This window comes from Aythya fuligula, chromosome 1 (assembly GCF_009819795.1).
Source record: "Aythya fuligula isolate bAytFul2 chromosome 1, bAytFul2.pri, whole genome shotgun sequence".
Taxonomy (NCBI): domain Eukaryota; kingdom Metazoa; phylum Chordata; class Aves; order Anseriformes; family Anatidae; genus Aythya; species Aythya fuligula.
The window spans coordinates 84,770,589-84,795,475 of NC_045559.1; the positions used below are offsets into that span (position 1 = coordinate 84,770,589).

Genomic DNA, 24,887 nt, shown 5'->3' on the forward strand with positions numbered 1-24,887 from the left:
ACCACCAGTGCTCAGATATTGTCTTTCTTATTTCTAATTTTCTTGTTCCCATTTGTACCATCTCTGAGCGGCAACACTATTTCCTAGCCTGCCTCCCTAGTCCAAGTTTGGACAATGTACCCTGTGAGATGCCACAAAAGGGCAATGCAATTTAATCCTGCATCTGCAGGAACCATGTTGGCAGTACACTTTAATGAACACATTTTCCTGGACCTTCTTTTCTGTCAAAAAAAGATAGGCAGAATGATATTTGGTGAGTCTTCGCTACAAAGATTGTTTTGTGCATGACCGACTGGAGGTTCTGGTCCTAAAAACATAAGCTCAGATTTGTGGGACAGCATTTTCCTCTGGACGTGAGAGCTGGACCAAGAGTTGATACAAAACTTTCAGACGAGGAGCAGAATCACAGAGGCCCTCTGCTCTAAGTTAATACCACTACTTCTTCTTCCACTTATGTAGAAGTCCATGCATGTTTTCAAGAGTATCAATAACTCCATGGAGCCTTGCAGCTCCAACTCTGAATTTTTAATTAGTAACCAATTTGCAGTGAGTAAGTGCACCAATGATGATAGAGTGCCTCAGATTCAATCCTTCAAACTATCTTCTTTCAAATAGTAACAGTAGGCCACACCAACAAAATCATCTCAGCCTTAGCCAGTTCACTGAATCCACAATTCTATAGTACTGCTCAGGACTGCAATAACTACCTAAAACTCATGATCTACCATCTCTTATTATGGAAGCCTTGGAGGTCCACCAGTGTAGACATATAAGAATACCAACAGTTAATAGTAATATTAATTCTGTTCTATGATCTGATGGAGAATAATGACTTCATTACATCAGGGACAGGATCTTTATTAGTGTTTGGGTGCTATATATATCACAACTGGGGGTGCTGGCTAACAGCAGGTTCAACATGAGTCAGCAGTGTGCCCTGGCAACCAAGAGGGCAAACCACATTTTGGGGTGCATTAAACACAACATAGCCAGCTGGTCAAAAAAGGTCAAAAAATGGTCAAAGCTCCCATAACATTCAGCATTGGTGCAGCCTCACCTTGGATATTGTGTGCAGTTGTGGGCTCCTCAATATAAAAAGGATGTGAAAGTACTTGAATGTGTCCAGAGGATGGGAACAAAGCTGGTAAAAGGGCAGGACACATGTCCTGTGAGGAGAAGCTGAGGACACCTGGGTTGCCCAGTCTGGAGAAAAGGAGGCTGAGAGGCCACCCTATGGCTCTCTGCAACTCCCTGAGGAGGGGAAGCGCAGAGGAGGTGCAGCCTCTGCTCCTGTCACTGATGATGGGATGCATGGGAAGGGCACAACGCTGCGCCAGGGGAGGGTCACGCTGGACGTCAGGGAAATGTCTTTCCTATGAAGGTGGTCAAACACTGGAGCACGCTTCCTGGAGAGGTGGTCGATGCCCCATGGATGTCAGTGTTCAAGAGGCATCCGGATAATGCCCTCAACAACATGCTTTAACTTTCAGTTAGCCCTGAAGTGATCAGGCTGTTGGACTAGATGATCTCTGAAGATCCCTTCCAACTGAACTATCCTATCCTATCCTATCCTATCCTATCCTATCCTATCCTATCCTATCCTATCCTATCCTATCCTATCCTAACCTATCCTATCCTATCCCATCCTGTTTTATTCACAACAGAAGCTGCATACCTCCATGCTGCTGGGTCTTGAGAATAGGCCCTGACAATGACAGAACCCATTCCTGGTTTGGCTGCCCCTTAAGACACGTAGGGGTAAGTCAAAAGTGCTTGACTTAGTGCAAGGCCTTATGTCCCTCTAAATCATAGGTTGCTCTCGGCAAAGAGTCAGGATAGCCTTTCCTTCAGACAGGAATAGTGAGGCCTAGTTGTTTTTTTCCAGCACTAACTCCCAAATTCTGCAAATGATTTAGCTATTAAGGACAGTACACACGTACAAGTACAACAGCGGGTTGGAAGTAATGTGCTTAAGTGGTGATGACTTCTACGTGCAAATTTCTAAACTGTCTTTGACCTCCTTCACACCAAAACTGAAAAGGAACTGGTTGCCACATTTTCCCTCCCTGCAGTTCCTTTGGATGACGATACTGATGCCATTGTCACATTCTTCAATGCCTCCTAAGATTTGCCTACTTCAACCATTCACTTTCTGATAGCTCTTGATCCACAACCCCTTTTGGACAAGATTGGTTTCTCCAATGATGCTCTTTTTTGATTATTCCTTCTATACTTATGTTTGGCTTTGAATGCTACATGTGCAGCACTCAGGAAACATCTTGGTTCTTGACTTGAACAATTTCCTCAGAAAAATATATAATTCAGATGCTGCTTTACACAGGTCAGAAGAAAGGTGGAGATTGAGATTATGTTGCTTGCTTGCTGTTTCACTAAGTAAAGGAAGGAGTCAGGGCTGAGGAATAGAAATGTAATCACTATGTGAAGTAGAGTAAAGTAGGGCATGGTTAGGCAAAGAGGGACTGAGTTGGCCATGGATGAGGGAAAATAACCTCAAAGAAACCATTCCCTCTTACTCTCCTGAATGAGATCATAGTTTCTGTTCTGTCCATCTCCTCATTTTTTCAGTCCTCTGTACCTAAGACAGAAATGGGTCCATTTTTCACAGAGAAAAACAACAAAACAAAACAAAACAAAACACCAGCATATGCATGTACCTATATACTTTGCTATTTTACTGGATAATAGTTTTCCTAAACTATATGGAGAAACATCAGTCCTCTCTCCCACCAAAATTATTCCTTAGATAAAAAAATAAATAATAATAAAAAAAAAGACAGGATAAATAACTAAGCACATAGGTTGACTTTAAATTTCTGTATTTTAAAGATGTTTGCCAAATTTAGGTCGTGAATATCTATCTAAAAAGATAATTAGTAGGTTGGAAGGGAGAGCAGATTGATGTGCTTTACTTCCTATGAGTGACAACATTTCTGTTGATGAAAGTTTTGAACAAAAAAAAAAGGTAGGAAAAGGTGAAAACTCCTATAGGTCACCCAGAATCTAATTAAGACATACCAATTCTCTGAGAAAGTTGCCTATCACTACTAAGCAACATTTCAGTATCATTTGAAGGTGTTTTTTTTTTTTTTTTTTTTTTTAAATTAATAAACTCAATCAAATTATTGAAACAAACACACGAAGTATTTTTTTCAGATAGCGATCATAAATGCAGTCATCAGCTCTGATCAAAATCCTGCCAGATCCATCCACCTGTGCATCAATTTAATATGCATCTCCAAATACATTAAAATCTATTTTTTTTTAGAAGATTTGTTTGCAGATGTGAGTTGGTTTTTTTTTTCCCCTCCTGGATTAACATCAATTGAAAGTGTGGTAAGCCCAGTACATTTAACTGTAACATATTTAGCCTGTTTACTTATAATGCATGAAAGAGACCTGGGACACCAATGGCCCCAAATATAAACGTATATGCAGAGGCCTAATATGTACACACATGAGTGCACACAGACAGATATTTAATAATCTCATAACAGATTTAAAATTCCCTAAACTCTGGGTTTGTCAGATTTAATCATACAATTTAATTTGAATATTTGTATATATTTTATACTTTTTTATTCTTGTAGATTGACATGAAATTCATTTCTCTAATAACCCATTTAGGTATCCATGCATATAAAAATACACATATGTATGTATTGATTACCAGGGGGATTTTCAGAAAAACTTATGTTAGGAGTACTGACTCAGTGAGGTTTGTGTTCCTGAGTCACTCAAGCACTCTGGAAAAATCCCAAATATATTCCACAATGAGATAAAGATGAAACGCATCAATGGTTCTTCCAAATCAAACACCAGAACTTCAGTTTTATGATCTTGTCTGCCCTTCCCCCATTCCATCTGTGCAATAAATCACATAGAGTAAACAGCATGGAAGACAGCTTATTTTAAGGATGAAGATCTAGTGAAGCTTTGTTTAGATTAAGAGACAGCAGTTTTAGGGAGAGTAAACGTGCTACACTTTATACTTAGATGTTATGCCACTGTTCTCACAGACTATCACTTTACATTATATTGCTTTCTTTTAAATATAACCATCCTGATGTCCACCCTGACATCAAACATTCTTTATCATGCTTCCTTTAACTACTGTAAAATTCCGTGTCTCCTCAGAACTCCACAGGTAATGATTTAATTAGTGCTCTTTGATTTTCTCTAGAGCTCACAAACATCCCCAGTTGTACCTCCCCCTCACACGTGTGCATCAGCTGCCAAATATCCTTGCTGTTCAGTAGAGCTATCTTAGGTTTAGATTGCACTTTCCCCTTTACTTAGGATAGGAACTCTGGAGTCAGATATATGACTATGGACGATTTCATGGAAAGAACTGAGATAGCCTTGAAGCCGTGTTCTGTTTTTCAAAAGATGTACCTATTAAAATAAGTATTGCTGTACCATATTTGACATTCCAAAAATACCTCTGCTATCAAAGCATGGGAAGAAACACACAAAAATAGGCTAGAAAAATTATTCCCAATATGGTCCAAAAGCAGAATCTCTGTTGAGAAGAGCCTACAGAATTTTGTTCTGATTTGCAAATGGATCCACACAAAGAGTTTTTAAATATGACTGAAAAGGAGGCCACCTTTCATACCACTCAAAATTGAAAGGCTATTTCTACATTTTGTGGCAAAGTTCAGAGACAAGTGCTTTCTGTCACAGCTGAATTTCTGGAAAGTAATTTCATAAGGTAAGATGATTCAATTTAAGGACCTGCTTCTTAGTGCCTAAATTTCTGTCTCTCCTCCATCTCTCTTCCTGTCCAGTCCCAACTATGCACTCCTTCCAGCCTCCTTATGCATCACTCTGACAAGCACCAGAAGTAAGCACCACTAATTCATTTAATGATCTATGAGATAAGTAACACAGCAAAATTGAAATAGTATTTCACCAGGTTAGTGAATTGGAGTGCTTTTGGAAAGATCTGAGGAGCACTGGAGTCAGAACAAGAAAAGCATCAGGACTGTGCAGCAAAGCTAAAGGTTGGGGCAGAGCAACAACTCCACTTTCATGTGTTAGTGAGTTGGAATATTTTTTTTTTGCTTAGGAATAAAACATCTACTGTATTGTCTGCTGACATTGTAATATGGTAAGCTGTTACACCTTTTAGGAAGGCCCTGTACACGTTGTAGATGGCTTGCTTTTTTGTTCAAGCGACAAACAATGAAAATGAAGATTTCATTGCCCCATGGCACCGTCCATGCCAACATGAAGCCTGTCAATCTAAAGAATGTGTATTATTGATAACAATAGATAACAGTAAAGATATGTTCAAAGATGTATTATTAATTTAAGCCTGTATGATGATGGACTAGCTTTTAATGGGGTGGAGGCCACTCCAGACCCAGTAGTTTTCTTTGCACTGGATTTAAACTTTCCCTCATTTCTTAATAGGCAAAGATGATAATAGCTACTGAATAGTATCTTTCAGAATTTGTTACTGCAGCTGACCACCAATAATCAGTAAATCAGTATAATAATATGTAGATGCTCATATGCCTGAAGAAGGTGGCTATACTGGCTAAGCACATCTTTGATGTGATGGAAAAAGTCAAAGGGAAAAGACCCAGTGACTCTGTAAAGTACCTATAATGAATTTTTGCAGGTGTTTGTGAACTGGATTAATGACAATATGGAAATATGTATCCTGAAACCTGAGAGCAACATGCCACTTCTACATGTCTGCTCTTGGAATAATCATTGCTAACTACACTGATTTTATTCAGATAGAGGATGTGACAAAACCCTAGTCTTCTTTTCCTCTGAAATGAGGAAGAGACTTCAGTCTGACCAAGTTTCTTGATTTCTTTCCCCCTTGTATAGTGATATACATTCTCTGATAGTAATTAGAGACTGTATCCTTTGTTTTATTGTGTGTAATGTCAGAAGATTCTCCAGACTAGGACTAGAGAAGAAGCACATGGAGACAATAAGAAAAGAAAGTCAATTTCATTGCCCTTTTTTATCTGAAGATGTTTGCCTGAAGCAAGGATAGCCCAGACAAAGTGGCAACAAGACCTGATCTGAGCAATGATCCAAGTACCAGTGCTGAGAACAGGCTTCAAAGAGGGAAAGAACTGCCCTTAGAGGGGAAATACAATTTTCTGTGTTTAGGATGAATGAGAAGGATGACCAGATGATAAAGCAATTGTTTCTAGAGTGGGTGCTTTGCCCTTCACTTGCAGGTTTCGGTACCCCATGTTGGTAACAGGAAGACACTCTTTCATCAGAGATTTGCAGTGCACTCATTCTGGGGATGGAGCATAGCTCTCCTGTGAGGATCCAGCAGACAGCGATGCAGGTAAAAGCTGCATTGTTTTCTGAAGTTCCTTGAGAATCCCACAGAGACTGCTAGGATCACTAGAGCATAGCAACAGCAATTCCCATTGGTATAGAACTATTTCTGTTACATCTAAAGCAGCCTGAAAAGAAATCTAGGAGAAGGCAAATTGACTCTCTTTCCACAATGAATTTTCATTTATCTCTGTACTGTAATGGAAATTTATGAATAATATCCTCTATTTCAGGCCAATTTAGAATAGTCAATTTCAGTAGTGCTGCTGGATCGTTTGAAATGATCACCCGAAGCACTGATGTTAAACCTTTATTCTCAACACTGAAGTACATGCTTCATTTTCTTTGGAAAGAGCTTATCCTTTGAGACTTGTTAACTTGTGACCAGTAGATAGCCCAGTACTTTGTGAGCCTTTTGGATAGACAGGGAAGATATCATGTAATGTATATCATTACATGACTTGCACTGGTCACAGGAAAACTTACTCTATATTGTTGCATGAATACTAAACATAAACTTGCTATGCCTTTGTGTTGCCCAGCACAACAGAGTTTGATCCAATCTGTGCCTTTTTATTGCTAATGAATAAATAATTAAATGGTTGCATTTCTCTTATGGTAACCAGTTTGTCCTTTTACGGTGTCCACAATACTGGTTAGAAGCACCAGCTTTGCCACCAGAAAATGATGAATTTGTGGAACAAATTCTTTCATTCTGTTATGTAACACATTCATTGCAGAATGAAATTGTTGCTCTATTAAAAACTACTTTTACAGGATACTGTGGAAACAGAGAACCATAAAAATCTATACTGTTTTTAGCTTACTTTAAGAAAATCCATTAAAAATTGTATTTTCTTAAGTAATACTAAAATTTTACATCTTGGCTTGAGTCTTATTGCCTGACTTCAACAATTACAAATGGCTGCAACACGATTGGCTTAAATGAGTCTTGTTCAGTGTGTGGTCCCAGGCCCTGTTTCACTGATCACTGTTCATTACTGTGTACAAAGACAAAGTTATTAGTCTACGATGAGGCTTTTATATAATATGTTCTGTGAACCTTTGAGAGCCAAGTTGAGAAGCCTCAGTTAAAATGAATAAATAAGTAATTCTTTTTATGGCACACGCTGTCTTCAAAGCATAGCTCCCGTCGACTCTGTGCTCAATTAAGCAAACAAGGCTCTGTGTGCCAAAGCTGAGAGGCATTTATGTTATGAGATGACATATCACTCAAAAAATCGTATTATCTGATAATTTTGATGCCTTTGTTTGATTCAGGTCCTAGAAATTTTTCCCAGAAATGAAGTAGGCTTTCACTAGCAAAGCCAGAGAAGAGATATTAAAGCAGAAGGAACTTTGAAAAACAATTCTTCTCCCTTCTTCCTCTGACCCTTCACTAATCCATTTCCATAGATGATCTATCTAGAGTTTTATACAAAGTGAGGGATACAGCCTATATTCTGCTGTGTGTTCCATTCCCATGGCAAGTGACATGCAGGTTTAACTTACTTCTGCATGAAAATGTATTAATTCAGGCTCTGCACCTGCATTTTTCTTGAGGGTTTTTCATAGGTATAGGATGCTTAGCCAGTAGCAGCTCTGCTCCTACACAAGCCAGGGTGCTGAGATGGAAAGAAGTGGTGGGCTTGGGAGTCAATCTCTGTAAGGTCTTCTTCCTACAGTACCTACATTACCTATGAAATTCCCAGTCTCCCCACTCACAGAAGACATCACATCTATCAATCTTCCAGAAGAAAAACTCCAGCTTTCTAACCTTTCATAACTCCCTAAAGAAGAAAACATGACTATTAGACTTGCACTTTCCCAGAAATGCACACATTCAAGGGGATTTTCTGTTTTGTAATTATGTTGAATTGAATATATTCCATCTACTTCATCCAGATACATACAAAGAGTAGAATCACTGAGGCACAGCTTATTGCATAACTGGTTCTGTTGAGTCTTACGGAAAGAAAATGAGGCTTATGTAAACACAACCATTCAGAAAAAGAGCACCCAAAAACGGAGGAAATTAAAGTTTCAGTCATGTTACATGAGGCACAGATTGGTTCTCCAGGAGGAATTTTTTTTTTTTTTTTTTAGATTGTCACCTGTCTTTGATTGGTATTTTATATAGCATTGTCCCCTACTTTCAACCCTGGAATTTATTTATCTACAAGAGGTTGTACAAAGTATTGGCTTATTACTTCTGTATCCTGTAACTTTTAAACCTTCCTGTAATATTCTTTCCTCTCTTTTTTCTTACTTCATATGTAGTTTTACCAGATTGGAATACATTTGAACCAAGAGAAATTAAAAAAAAATATTCAGAGAAACATTTTGAAATACATCACATTTCAATATTCTCCTCCTATTTTTCGATAACCGAAGTTGTTCAAATTTTCAGTACATTTATATCCAATTTATTCTGTGTAGACATCCAACTTAAACTTCCTGCAGTATAAAAATACCTGCAAGGTTCTGGCACTAATGTACCTTTGTAATTAATGAAGAGAAACAGACACTTTTAAACTGTTTCATCCAACTTACTTGAAGCACCTCCTCCTGGAAGAAATGAATCATGCCCTAAAAATCACCGATTTCACACCATTCAATTAGGAGAATCTAAACAGTATCTCATACATTGATATCTACAGTGTCTCCAGTTGGCTAACTGTATTGCAGTAGTGAATTTATTTATTGCTAGGACAACATTTACACCTTGCTTATCACCACATTGTAGTTTACCTTTACACACTGAAAAATCTCTACTTTTACTTGCTGAAAACAAAAAATAATTCTGCTTTATGTTAACCGGTATTTGCCAAAACAATACACCAGAAACTCATTCAAAATTTTTCCTTTGGATGCTTTCAGAAACTAACGGTAATTCCTCAACAGCACATCGTTTTCCAGTCCATATAGCAAAGCAAAATGAGATGTAACATAGCATCATAAATTGCAACCTTACCTGAGTGCTTGCAGATGTAAAGATGATTCACATCACTGCATTACAAATACATAGAAATCATATAAATTATGAATATGAAAGGATACATTCGTATTGCTCCTGTTCTTGTTCCAATTGCCAGAATTTTCTGAACTGGGTCAAAAGCTAAGGCAGTGGGTAGATAAGGAAAACCATGGCGAACCGTCTGAAACAGAACAAATGAAAAAAGTGAATGAAATGTAACCACAAATAACAAAATAAAAGCATGTATGTTTTATTTTACATGTACAGGAGGATAATCTACATTTTGCTTTATGTTGTATTATTTGCAATATATTTTAATACTGTTCTGGAAATGTATCATTATTTTGAATACAGAGGTGAATTTCACTCATGCCAATTTCTAGACGTGCTCTTTACTCAGATATTTTATATGTTTTTACTGTAACAAAGTAGATTGCAAAGCATATGCCAATGTACAACTGGTATATATTCCTTATATAGTATAGTGAAAGACAACCTCAATATGCAAGGCAGCTGTAACTGTAGATTAAAAAAAAGACATGTGATATGCTTTTAAAACACTGCAACAAACAACCTCAGCCTCACCAGAACAGCCACAGTGGACAGAAATGGAACGTGTCCAGGGGAAGAAATCCAATAAACCAATAAACTGAATTGAGTCGATGAGGCAAAAATCCTTAATATCAATTTTAAAAACAAAGACAACAGAGAAGATGTTCTCAAAATGAACAACTGAGCCACTCAACCTTTCTTAATCTTTATTTACAATACTATGCTTTTAATTCTCATTTTTCAGAGATACCTTGGGGAATAAATGAACTAAGTGTAATGCTATTCATCCTTGAGTTTGAAGACTGCCTGAAATAATATTTTAAGTTATCTTAACCTGGAAGTTATGACCAATACGACTTGCCAGATTGTTCGGAGGAAGAATCTCATGATGGAAAAGTCCAACACAAGAAAAAGACTAAAAATAACTTGACTAAACTATACAAATACAAATAGTACCAAACCAAACAAACAAATTTTAATGGATGTGATTGTTTACCTACAATTGGGTAACAGATATCATTTTTTTCCATTTTATTTATTTATTTATTAGTATATGGTTAGGATTGGAGAGGAAGTGCTTTGGACTGAATGGAATTTAATATTTTCAGATATTTTATCTTTCTTGAGATTATCTTGTTCATGAACCTTATCAGCTGAAGCATTCAGCAGTCCCTGTGGAACAACTTCTACAAAAGGGATTCCTTAATTGCAGACCTGTTGAGTAAAAGGCAGATGATGATTGCTACAGCTGTCTCACTCAAACTCTGTTTTCTTTCATTCCAGATGGAAACACTTGAACTGATATTCACAAGTAGTTTGGGAACAACCAAATGTATGTTTTTTAGCAAATAAACACTTCCTTAAGAGAAACCTTACTCATCTCGTATCTTAATTATTGCTGATAAGGGATGTCTTTAAAAAAAACTAATTACTAGTTTCTAGGCTGCAAAAATCTAAAAGCATATGCTAGCTCAGTAAGCTGTTGAATCATAACTCATTTTATGTTAATGTAGACACTTACCAAAGACTCCACAACTCTGTATCTGGTTTATTTTGTGTTTGTGTGTGCGCGCATACACGTATCTGTATGTATGTGTGTTTAACCTTTTCATCTTCTCAAGGGGCAGAATTACTCAGAATACATAATTTCATATTTGACACATAAGCTGTGACTAGACTTATATACTGTAAAAATGCTTTTACCTCTCATGTCACAAAACCGTCACGAATTACGAACTGTATTTTCCAGTGTGCCTAACTGCATTATTAACTTTCTATTATATTTTAAATGTCTGTACTCTTGCAAATAAATGCTTCCCTAGCAGAAAACAAACAAACAAACAAACACCACCATATTCCACAAAGGATTATTTTTAATTATTATTTTTTTAAATCCTCTCTATAACAAAGTTTGAATTTCTAGCAATTCCAGTCAAAATAAGCCTTTCTGATGCTGAGCTCTCAGTGGAGCTTAGAGTTCTGCTTTTCAGATCTAGGATTGTGAAGATCAAAATTTGTAATTCTTGCTTATGCATTTACATCTTTTTTGTATTTTCAGTATTTCTGCAATCTACATACAGTCAGACTTTTCATTCAGAAATTTCATCTGGGCCTTGTTTTGAGGCAGATCTACTCTCAAGAGGCACAGGAATGTACATATTTTCAGAATCATACCTCAGTAAATATCCCTGAACTCGGGGATTGACTCAAAAGTGTTATTTCTATTTTGCAGCCATTTTTCAAATCTGAGTGTTTATACCTATTCCAGCCTGGAAGTTCTTGTGAAAGCAAAATTCTTCCATTTGTAGTACAAAAATATTTTTGACATCTATTGATCCTCCAAGTAAATTACAATTTTCAAGTAAAATATTTATATTTATTACAACTCCAAATAAAGGACAAAAACAGCTTGGAAGGAGAGCCAAGCTATAATGTACACAGTTAAGATGGAAAACGATGACTTTACACTTGAGATTTTGGCACGAATTAGAGCAGCCTCAGAGGCAATTCTGAAGATCAAGCCTAGAAGAACAGGCATGAGCTGTAGCACTTCAGGCTCCCAGCCTCTTCTCCTTATACTTAGTCCAACAACCCTTCTGTTTCCAAGGGCTGTAGGAAAAATTGACATGAGAAAACAGATTTTTCTGTTACATATTAACGGAACTCGTGTGAACTGTATGTGTAAGAATGAGCAACAATTCTAACACTGCTTCTGGACTTCCTTGCAGCATTTACTAATACAAACGAAGGAGAGGAGAAGGTTACAAAATTAACTTGATCCGAGGGTGACGAAAATGTTCCTACTTCATTTGAGCTGTGTCAGATATGAACGATATTGACCAAAACTAGCAATGGTGAACAGAAAATGCAAAGGAAAGTAGTTGGTTTGTTCCTTTTTTTTTTCTCCCCCCCCCCCTTTTTTTTTTCCCCAAAATAAACTATCTCAATAGCAGTCAAAAACAGAAAAAGTACCCTTTTTTCAGAAACGTATCAGTCTGTGTTCTCATGAGCATAGGACCTTAACCATCCTTATCTATCCTAAAAAAGAAGGTGCCAAAATAAGGGAGAGAAAGAGCAGACAGCAGATGGAGCCAGGACTGCTTTTCTCCACATTATCCCGCTTTCTTTTATGTCTCCTTTTTTTGGCATGCTGTCTCTAGAGGTAGTCTGCACTCCCTAGCACATGAAGTTTGAAGTTTATATGCAATATTTGAAACATTTTATTTGAAACAGAACAATTACAAATGCAGCTATGATTTCAGCATAAATCCTCATTTAGTTCTGTTATGCTATTTTAAATGTGATGAAAATCACATCAAGCAAATACTCTTACAATGAATTGCACGTATTTATCATTAAAGTAACCTTTATACAACCATTTCACCTAGATGAATACAAGAAATTGATTATTTGGACTTGCCAGTATTCTACCAACGAACATTTTAATATGCTGTACAGAACATAACAACAGTCCCATTCTGTCTAAGATATCACAGTGTTTTTCAGTCTCACTAGTAGTAATACGTAGCATCCAGTGCAATTTTTCACATGGTGTATAATTTGGATTCCATTTAGCTCTTACCCTGCACTAGGAGCCAGGGCATCTAAGCATGTTCACAGGTGGTTCTAACAACTAACTATACATTTTTTTTTAACGATAAAGATACCTATGGATAGTTCTTTTGCCCAGTGTCTCTCCGCACATAAAAGCTAGAAACAGTCATATGGGAAAAATTATCTGCAAAAAGGACTCTAGAGCTACAGACTGATTTCTCCCCCTTGCAAGATAGTAAAATAAAGACTAGGATCATGGAGCACATGTATGAAGATGGTCTGCAGAAGGTAGTGGAGTTTCTACAATGGGAAGTCCTGTCTAACTAGTCTTCTGTAATTCTATGAAGTTGTCAGTATGCGTGCAAATAAAAGGGATGTGGACATATCTGAGTTTTCCAAAAGCCTCCCAATAACATTCCACAGCAATTATCATAGAAACAAAGTTGCCATGGGACTGGAGAAAAGGCTTTTTTATGGACTGAAAGCTGGTTAAAGATCAGGAAACAAAGGATAGGGTTTAATGCATTTTTTCCATGAAGAACACTCAGAAGTGGAGTAGTCCATGGGTTGGCTCTTGGATCAATATTATTCATTATCTTTAATGATCTAGAAAAGGTACTGGACTAAGATCTTCAAGTTCATAGCTGATAGTAAGCTCTTTTGGGTAGTTAAATTCAGTACTTACAGAAAGCAGTTCCAGAAAGACCTTATCAAACTGAGTAAGTGGGCAAAAACGTGGTAAGCTAGCTGCATTATGGATAGATACAGCATGCAGGAAAAAATATATCTTCACTAAGCTTACACAATGCTGAATTTAGAGCTAACATTTACAACTCAGGAAAGTGACTTTGTGGGTGTGGTTGGCATTCCTCTGAAGCCTTTGGTTTAATATGCAGCAGCAACCCAAAACGCTGAATAATGTTGAAGATCTTCAGAAGTAGTATATAGAATATCATGGAGGGCATCATTTTGCTGCTAGATAAAACCTTTGTGAGGCCTTATCTTAAGTATCGTACATGCCTCTGGCCTTCACACCTGAAGAATCAGTGGTGTCAGAAGTGAAACAGGTAAGGCAGCTAATGCTCAAGGCGATGGAGGCAAGCCTTACCAGGAGCAGCTCCAAATGCTGGGACTTCAATTTGGAGAGGAGAAGGCTGTGGGAGGATACGATTGAGATTTACTGAACTGAGAGGGTGGATAAGCTGAAAGTGGACCTGTTATTCAGCAAATCCACAGAGCCACAGAAAACAAGCGAAAGATTAGTTTAAAACAGAAAAAGAAAACACTTCCTTACACAACAAGTAATGAACTCCTGAAACTTGTCACCACAGCAGGTTGTGAAGGCAGATAATAGTATCAGCTGGTTCAAAAAGGCATTATTTGGCCCCAAAATAGTAAATCCAAATGCATCTTTCAGACAATTACTTAAACAAACAAAACAAATAGCTAAAATAAAAAATAAATCTTGCGATCTTCACTGAAGTTGCTCTTTTCATTACAAAACCATCTGCAGAAACCTCAGAAATATGACTTTCCACTGCCATTTTCAGTTCTGCAAGCTGGATGTTAAACACTATCAAATCAGAATTGTCCTATTCATGTAGGATTCATATAGATACAAATAGTCAATTTAAGAGGAAAATAAGGCCTTCTGAATTTCAAAAGTATTACCCTCCTGACTGTTTGCTGAAACAGGGTACTACGTCAAAAATGGAAAGTGAATATAATTCAGACAGAAAAATCCACAACTAAATGACATGACATAGATCCCCATATTACATTAGTCGCAATTCACAGCATAGGTGAGGTTGGAAGGGAATTCTGGAGATTGTTCAGTGTACCTTCCCCCCCCCAGTTCAAAGCAGAATGGATTTTAGTATTGTTTGCTCTATTTAAATGAATGTTCAGTGGCAAACCTCCTGACAACTGCACCATCCTGCCACATCTAGCACTGCATAGACTTATAGCATAGAAAGGGTAACTCTGGAATACAATCATCCCAAGGTAGGTATTACCCTTTTTGGAGAAATCCTGATTTCAAGCGAAGACATTTGGTGCAAAATGATTTCATCTCTTCCCTTCTCATTCTTTCTAAAAGGGCTTTCAATTTTAAAAATTGCAAGAGAAATATGCAAAAAGGAAGGAAAATGGAAAATGTAGCGAAGGAATTGCATCCGTTTTTCAGTAAATATCCTTTAAGAGGCTTTCTACTCTTGCTAGTGAAACTATTGGGAAGATATAGGACATCAGCCCTTTATGGAAGAACCTTCTATCAGCTGTAGTGTATCATATATAAATGCCACAGACTTTAATAAAGCTAAATTTGCCTTTGCCTTTAACGTAAAATAACTTGAAAAAAATGTCCACAGATTTCAAAGCTCAATTTGGCCTGCCTGCTTGTGTGAGACTAGCTATTCATTACAAGCATTTACCACATTGCTTACTATTTATTATTAGTTTGTAATTAGTCTTCTCCTACCCTCTTGCTGTATGCATATCATATGTTGTATGTTGAATATAGAATTTAATCTGGAGATACTGGCCAGCATCTCAACTCATGTAAGGTGAAGATACATTCCAAATGGAACGTAGATATTTTGTGGCAGCTTTTTGCCCTCTCTCAGCAATGAAATCCAGCAAATCCTGCACTTGACTATTCCCTCCTGTACTGGCCACAACAGTAGCAAGGGCATAGCTCGCAGACACAAGTGAATACACAATAGCCAAAAATCATAAGAATCACATCTCCATTTTACATAATCACAGTTATCCTGCCTTTGCCTCACTCAGTGAGCAATTAAAAATATATGTAGGGAGAAACGTTGAATGAACCAGGGTTCTTTGGACCTACTACAATTAACTTTTTATCCACAGCTACGATGGAATGGATCTGTAATAAAACTGATGCTGGGCAGGTGTAACTGAAAGCACACACACACACACCCTTAAAGGATACAATAGGTGGAATGGGTTGTGCAAGGTAGAGGTTCAGAGTTCACAATTTATGACTTTGGTGATGTCCAGTGGATAATACAGAACCTTACTCACAGGAACTGTGGCAAAGAACATACACAGAACAGCATCCATCCATCCATCATCCATCCATCCATCCATCCATCCATCCATCCATCCATCCATCCATCCATCCAACGCTTTGTGTACTGTTTAAACCAAATGTGATGGATGACAGGAACAATACACAAGCAGACATTTCAAGAAAATAAGATGCAATAAAGACTAGATTGCCAGACATACAAACATATATAGTATTTCTACAATAGCTGAATTAGGGATGTGACTTCCGATATTTGACTTCACAACATTAGCATTCTTACACATAGGAGATGTTTTTATGAAATATAGGTAACAACGTTTAATTGCTTAGAATCAAATTCTGGAGGAAGGCATGCTACCATATACACCTATATCTGCACAATATCCCACTAAATTCAATAGGGCTACTTGTGAGTACATGCACTCATTAACTCAAACCTCTAAATATTAAGGGTCATTTTTTTTCCAGTACTGAATACAGTATATATTACTGCAATGGAACCATAAAAGTGCACCTCTTCAGACTTTGACCCTAGCTACAGGCAACAGATTGTCTCTACTGTTTTTTTTACTATTCATGGTCTTTGCTGGTGAACTGTTAGAAATGGACACAGCACTGTACAAAGATAACATCTTATTACATTTGAGCATGTTTACCAGCCATCTGTACCTAACAACATCACTTTCTCTTCTTTCCACAGATGCACATTACTTACTCTTCTAATCACACAGTCCTCTAACTTCCCCCTATCATGATTCTAACATACATTGTGACAAATTAATATATCCATATAAGCTGCTTTTATAAACATAGTTTCTTAGTATAGCCAATAAACCAGTGCATTCACATAGCTTTGGGTACATTTGTTCACCTCTCTACTGATTCCTTTGCTGTTTATAAAGTGACAATACTAACTTTCCACAATGAGAAGCATAACTAGAAGATTCTATCTTAAATTTAGTCCACCTGCACTGAGGACATTGCTTATACATCCAATGTTTTACAAGACAGCTTTATGATTAGAAAACTCCCTGAGATACAAGCAATCCAGATTGAATTTCTTCCACCCTCCTAGAAGAGCCAACATTGCTTTTCCCACTACAGCAGTGAGAAACTTTCTCAGTTGTAGCTGTAGTCTCACTATTATATACAACGTGTCTGGTTCCCACTATCAGGGGATAAGAGTTAAGGGGATAAAAATGATGGGACACAAAGGAGTGGTAACAAGAGAAAACCTGGGTATGGGGATTAACTTTGTGAGAAAAAAAACAAATCCCAGGTATAAGCTCAGTACAGTTATCACAGGATGAGAGACAGCATCACCACACTCAATTGTAGGGGACAGGCCTGTGGGTTGTGAATGTGAAAGCTTTGTCTGCCTCGGTACATCGCATAGGTTTTGACCATTTACAAGGTATCTGAGATTCCCATCACCAGGTCAAGGAAGCAAAATGAGAAGTTCTGTCATGACGGTCAAGTGCCTGTGAAAAATTGACCCCTGAACACCAAGGTTTTCAAGCTGCCCTTAATAAATACTTTCACTGAGAAGGGCCATTCTCTCTTTCTTTTGAGGAAAAAGCGTATGCTGAATTTCAATTCTTCATCCAAGTGTTCCACGTTTCATATTGAGGAATCCTTGTATAAAAAACAACGCTTGAAATGACACACCAAATTACAGTAAAAGAATATTTCTAAAAATGCTAAGTCAACTTTAGAATGCAGAAAAAATAGAACATCAACAAACTAAAATAATCTCTGCAACATGATTTTCCCCCCTCTTACAGGGATTAATTATATTTTTTTGTTAAAGAACTTTTGCCACACTCCATGCATAGTACAGTCTGGGCTGTCCTATGGACAAAACATAGTTATACAATAAGAGATATGAATTAAGCTTTTTATGTGTGGCCATTAATGTTTCCATTTTGTCAATGACGAATTTGTGGTTATGGAGATTCATGAAATTCAGACATTTTAGGTACAATTTAGAGGTCCAGTCTGAAGCCAGAATTTAATCTACAGTCATTTGAGACATGAAGGAAAATCAGCCATTATGACTATATAATGTGGACATATAAATTGTCAGAATGAATAACTAGCCTAAAAGCAAGTCTGTAGATATGCAGGATACTTGCAACAGAATGTTAAGAACAATGAGAGGCATAACTGGAAGACGTAATTGTTATAAAAGTGTATGCTAAAAATACGGATTTAAAGCAGGTCAAGCTGGACACTCAAAACAGTGGAGACTAGACAATCTGGCATTGTGGATCTTCTGTGTCTCAATTCCTAATCTTTACCGCAGAAATAAGGATACCTCCATCTCACAGAAATACTGTGAAGATCAATTCATTAATGTTTATAACGCTTTCAAAACTACTGTGATGAGCACTTCTGCTGAGAAAGCCCGTGGGTAACTTAATATATGGGTATGCTCTGAGTTCTAAGAATGCAAAGAAACATTGAAGTGCTTTCTATTCAGCAAACACTATGTTCTATTAAATAAGACCACAGAAGAAATGTGGGATCATGTGATTAAAAGCTGTATTTGCAAGCAAACATAAGAAAATTGGAATTTTAAAGTGGTTTGTTTTGCGACCTTAAAATTCTTTAAACAGTTTTGAAGTTGTAATTGCATGCATTGGTCCTGAAAGGTCTGCATTAATACAATTAGAATTCATATTTGATTAACAGTGAGATATAGTAATTCAAGAAGATAGGTATTTTATTTGAATGAAACAAAACAAGAGTATCCAGTTGTACTACTACATCTACTTACATCTTCAAATTTCTTTAAAAAAAGAAGCTTTTAATGTGCTATGTTCTTTATTCCTGATGAACCCTATTTCAAAATAATACAAACATTTAAAAAGAAAAATACATGATGCTCATCACACATCATAAATACTACTGTACTCTGATTACAGAAGTGTCAGTTATGAATCTGTAGTTTTGGATATGAGTAAGGTTTAATACTTAATTTAAAATGGGTTTTCTCTGAAATGTAAATCTTCACACAGATTTCTCTTTGGCCCTTTGTGACCTTCCTAATGATGCAACACAGAAAAAAACAACCAAACAAACAAACAAACTCAAGCTAACTAAAACATTATGGGCAACTTATAGCAAAGAATTTTTTTTATTCTTCATAACCAAACATATAATTCTGCGCTACCGCACAATTGTTCTTAAACTGCCATTTGGAAACCCATCCAAATGAATTTTATTACCACTGAAATGCATCTTCATGTTGCACATACTTTAAAGTAGCTATTTGACTTCTATCAGAGGGGCTAAACATTCATTTTCATAGGTTATCAAAATAAAGTATTACTGTCTCTGAAACCTGGGAACGAAAATTTAAGACCACCTTATAGGAAATCCAGATAATTAAGGTATGTAAATTGGCACTATAAACTGAAGTACCTAAATCAAAATGTTTTTACATAATGTCACTCCATGAAAGAGGAGTTCAGCCAGAACCAGAACAGCTTCTATTATAGCCACGATCCCAAAGGAGAGAAATGCTAGCAGTAAACATAAAAGGGAACGTTGTCTTTGAAATATGCCTGCTGATTGGATGCATCTTGAGGGCCTGTTTTTGTTAAAGATAAGTTGTGAAAGAAAGCCACAATTGTAATCAGCCAAGGGCTGCCATTCAAGTTTCAACGATATTCTAAAACTATTCTGTCTTCTGTGGGTTTTTGCATAAAGATTGGGTGATGTGCATACTGAAACTATGACTGTGCTATCAATATGAATAACACAGCAAAATTCAAAGGGATGTTTATTACATAGCAAGACTACCCAGTGACAACACATTAAGACCACTTTTGGAGAGAAGACAAATGGCATGCTTTAGGGTTTAAAGGTAGCCACAAAAACATCAGAGTCTGTGAAATAATTCAGTGAGAAGTTTACTTCAGGGGTTCTTAAATCTTTTATAGGGTATCTGGCTGCTGCTTACAGTTAGAGAAAACACACTGGCCAAGACTAACTGTAGGTCTAGTAAAATGCAACCCTTACTCTGCTCCTAACAGTGGCCTTGACTTCAAACATTCTTTTCATAAAGTTATTGACATCTTGCACTACAAATTCAACCTTACAATTGTTCTTCAAGATGAGCTCAAGAAGTTGTCTATGGGAGACTTATTTTCACAGAGAATATACACTATACATGTATTTTCAAAAAAAATCTATGCCCTCATTTTTATTCAGTTTTCCCCAAACTGCAGTATCCCCTAAGTATGACCTTATTGCAAAAGGAAGAAAATCACCATTTTCTCCATTTATGTTCTTTCTGCTCAAAGTTACACTCAAATGATTTCCAACATCCTAAATGTTATCTCCCCAACTCCTGTAATACTAGGAGATCTCTACCCACTGCTGTATTTTAATTTCTACACATTATGACCAAACACAGGCTGGCCCAGAAAATCCTTAATAAAAGAGGAAATTAGATCTACCCCCATTATGATTATCACAAACTTTACTAACATATTCTACTGGACATGACGCTCCTATCTCACACATTCAATTCAATTAATTTGAACAATAATCAATATTTTTATGATATCTGCGTGGATACCCCAATCCCAAGAGCAGCCCTAGATATAAAATGACATATACTTCAGCTTCCAGTTGTCATAAAATACAGTTCTGACAAAATTTCACCTTATGTGAATACTTTAAAAAGGATGACACCAGTTCATTAATACAGCTACCAACACATAAATTTATGATGCTTAAAAAAGGCTGCAGTAATTTCATACGTAATAGTTTCAAGAATATTTCATTTATAGTCTTTCAATACAGAAGACTATATTAATGATTCAAATATAAATGGACAAAGTAACTCATTGTGAACATCTCACTATAAAATGAAATATTCAGTATACTTCTATTAAGTTCTAATTTTATCTTGAAAAGACACCATGGTAATAAGCATACCAAAAATGTCAAAAATTAGAGACATCTTTCAGGTGTGTTGCTAATAATACCAGGAACGTTACCAATAAAACTTGATGTTTTCTGCTAGAGGAACAGATCTGTATGTTTAGTCAAGAAAAGAAGACCTCTCACAAACTTAAAAAAAAAAAAAAAGGCAATTTAAGTAAAGAATGGAGGGTAAGGCCCTCTAATACTTACGTATGAGTCAGCTTTTATGTTTCATATCTAAATGAAGATTTAATAATCAGCAATGAAGGAAAAAATGGTTTGAGGTGTTACTCAGACTATGAGCCTATCTGACATGATCCTGCAGATCATAACAAACCAAAACTGCTGTTAGCTTTACTCAGTTCTGTGTGCAGCAGATCACAGACCGTGGATCCTTAAATTGCAGCCTGAACTACTTATGTAACTTGACATGAAAAAAAAAAAAAAAGACACCACAAACACAGAAGTTCTATGAATAAAGCTTGGGGAAGGCGAAGCTTTGTTGTACGTATTTTTCATTTAATTCAAATTGACTGAGGTACAAATTATGGCTCAGATCCTCCACCCTGCGCCTGCGCAGAGTCCCACTGCCTTTGGTCCACTTGCTTAGTGCATAATGCAGGACTGGGGCCTGTGGGCTTTTGTTGGTTCACTCAGAGCTGCTTGTAATGGCACGAAGCAGCAATATAGCTCATTAAGTAGAACCTGTTGAATAAGCACACTGCAGTATGTTATGAACACATAATCATGGAATATTTGGGGAAGTTTGCTTTTAGTACACTTCTGTGCCTCGAAAAAAGGAAGCCGGTGTTTTGTATACCATAGAGTGGACTTCTGCAGTACCATGCATTCATAAGCAAGTGCTGCTGCAACCAAAAGCTCTCCTATCCAAATATTTACTTTGTGAAGAACATTTCAACCAGACGGCTGAGTCTTCTAATTGAAAAAGACAGGCGAGTATTGCCTACTTAAATCTTCTAAAAATAATGTATTCCTATACACCTAAGTTCTGACAGACCTACTGGGAAACATAAAACAACTGTTTTCAAGTAATACCAAGCCAAAGACGGGAAATACATAAGGCAAAGAATTAACTGCTTTTGTTTCTGAATCATATGTTGTCTATTTTGGCAAATATACCACGCAACATAAAATATATCATACAAAATACAGATCTTCAGCACTATGCAACGAAGAACTGTGTTCACTGTACCATTACTCAGAATTCTAAAAATGTCAGACCTTCTAAAGATATTTTAATGTATCTTGATTATTTGCATTATCTTTTTACTCAAGTGACAAAAATGGGAAATCACTATTCTGAATTTCATAAAATGCTGTATTACTGTGTACATAAACACATGGAGTCGAATTCAACCCTGGTGCAAACAGATATGATTGCAATGGACTGATCACTGGGACTGTTAAACTACAGATTCATTGGACTCAAAAGGCCTGAACCTGCATTGGGTCAGGGTGGCAAAGAACCAAAAACCTCTAAAAATTAGGACGATGTGTAACCTCTTCTGAAGGTCTCTGACTCTTTAAATCATGGGTGCTTATCATTCTTCACCTGAACCCTCCAAGAGTTTTGACACTAGCTGTATTTGAAAACAGAACTGAGTTAAAATCATGACATCTGCGATTATGAAAGCTGTGTTTCACTGGGACAGATCTGCACACAAACAGTTTTACAGGCTTCTCTTGATCGTGCATATTTCTTCCTTCTTCCTCAAACACAAATAGAAATGAAAATGTGCTGGAGTTGACTATAACCCAGATTTCAAATCAGTTGGTATCTGACTAATGAAAGGAAAGTCTGCTTAGCAGGTGAAGTTCGTTTACTTATAATGATGTAAATTGCATTAGTTAAAAATTCTGCTTTTGAAGCCAACAGAACTTCTAGCAAAGTCAACAGAATTAATGTCAAAGTTAAAGATAACAGAATAGGACTAGGGAATAACAATACCACCTCTCTTTCTCCATCTTCATTACGAAAGTATGGTTTAGTATTGCAGGGTTAGTCAAAAATACCAAGTAGCTTGTGCTGTTTTTACTTGTGCACTTAAGAATTATGCTGAAAGCTTTGTTGCAGAAAGCAGACACAAAACATAAAAACCACAGAGATACCTTATGCTTGCAATTCAAAGAAAATTTCCACTGAAGAACCTAACCAATATGTAAGAGCCAATGCTAAACAAATTTGGAAACTTTTAATATTTATGCTGTTCCACTAAGTTTACTGTCATATAATCACAGTCTTCAGTACTGATGCTAAAAAAACAAAACACCCTAGATCTACATCCAATCTCTCAGAAATAATTAATATGCTATGTTCAGCAATAACTGCACTGTCTTTTTATTTCTAGCTCGTGCCTTCTTTTTAAAAAAAAAAAAAAGGAGAGAAGGGAAAGGAGAGAGGATGGTAACGGAGAGGAGGGGGGTAGATACACACTGTTTCGAATTTCTGATGACTTGTAAACATTATTTGTACTAGCACCAATTGATCTGCTTTTCTGTCCACAATCTTGCTACTAGTTTGGAGCCCAAGAGTGAACTCCAGATTGGCCCCTGGATGCTGAAATCAAGGCTTTACGAATTTCCTGGCTACCCCAACTCTGCAGCAGTCAGAAAACGAACCAAAACCGAACCACAGACAAACAGAGCACGAGAGCTGTCCTCTCGTTTCCAAAGTCCTTATACAACCACTGCAGTTCCCGAGTAAAAAGGCTTCTTGGCATCACATTGCTGCCCCCCTCAAAAAAAAAAAACAAAACACAGAAACACATACACACAGAGTAGCGTTTATTATTGCCGTAGTAGAGATGAATAAAGGTTACAGCCCTTACCTTACAGATTTGGAAATAATCTGAAGTTAGCGTCTCCTGGACCTCCTCTCGGGGAGTCCCCGCAGCCCCTGCAGTCCCTGCCGGGTGCACGGAGCCGCCGCCAGCCCCGCTGCCACCGCCACCGCCGCCGCTGCCACCGGGCGAGGAGGCGGTCAGACCATCCAAAACTTTGCGGAAATTAAATTTCTTCATTTCGGAAAGATCTGTCAGGAAGATGTGCAGGGGTTGTTGGGGGGGGGGTGGGTGGGGGGGTGGGAGAAAGGCTGCGCCGTACCGGGTCCGGCTACATGTAGCGGGGAAAGTCTGTGGCGGTCCTCCGAGTGAGGCAGCACTTTAGTGCCGACCCGGCGTTAGGTGTAATTGACGGAAAAACGCGAAGGCTTCATTCTGTCGGGCGTGCGAGCTGCTCGGGCAGCCCCCTCCAGAAATAATAATGATAATGATAATTAAAAAAATTATAATAAATAAATAAAAATCCTCAAGCAGCACAGCTACGGTTGATGCTCAGAGACGGAGGAGCGATGGAGCAACCGCCACCCGCCTCGCTCCCCAAGCCCCCATCGAGCAGCGGGTTAAAAAATGGGAAGCGAAGGCGAAATTCGGAAAAAAATATCTATATTTATAATAAAAATAAAATAATAAAAAAAAAAAAATTCAGCTTGCCGCTGCCGGAGCGGGCTCCATCCCCTTCTCCCTCTTCCCGCGGCCGAAGGTTTGTTTGCCCTGCGGGGCTGGGCTATTCAGCGCCACAGGAGCCGGCAGCCACGGTCCTTTCCCCCCTCCCCTTCGCCCCGCCACCGCCCTCCTGCGGCAGCCGCCGGCCCTGAGGCGACCGCCGCCAACGGCCGGCGCTAACGGTCGGCGCTAACGGCCGCGGCGCGAGCGCGGGGCGGGAGCGGGAGCGGGAGCGCGAGCCCGGGGCGGCGGCGGGCGGCGGGCACGGCCCCGCGGCGAACGGCCGCTCTCCGAGGTGCTGAAAGCCCCGCCCCCAAGCCCGGGAGGGGCGGGGCGAAGCCTGGGGGATTGACAGCTCGGGGAGGGGCGGGGTGTTCTCATTGGCGCGGCTGCCGGAGAGCGGACCAATGGGCGCGGCGCTGGGTGAGATGAGCACGCGCTCCCGCCAATG

General features: G+C 38.1%; 1 protein-coding gene across 4 annotated transcripts in view; it reads right to left on the reverse strand.

Moving 5' to 3' along the window:
* Nucleotides 1–24,533, reverse strand: part of STXBP5L (syntaxin binding protein 5 like) — a 193,460-nt gene extending 168,927 nt beyond the window's left edge. For all 4 annotated transcript variants that reach the window (XM_032193402.1, XM_032193394.1, XM_032193386.1 and 1 more), the window contains exons 1-2: nt 23,762–24,533; nt 9,397–9,494 (exon numbers count right to left, since the gene is read on the reverse strand). In XM_032193402.1, coding sequence (XP_032049293.1) covers nt 9,397–9,494; nt 23,762–23,953 — 290 coding nt within the window. In that variant the 5' untranslated portion in view covers nt 23,954–24,533. The remainder of the gene's footprint in view (nt 1–9,396; nt 9,495–23,761) is intronic.
* Between the last annotated feature and the right edge of the window lie 354 nt (nt 24,534–24,887).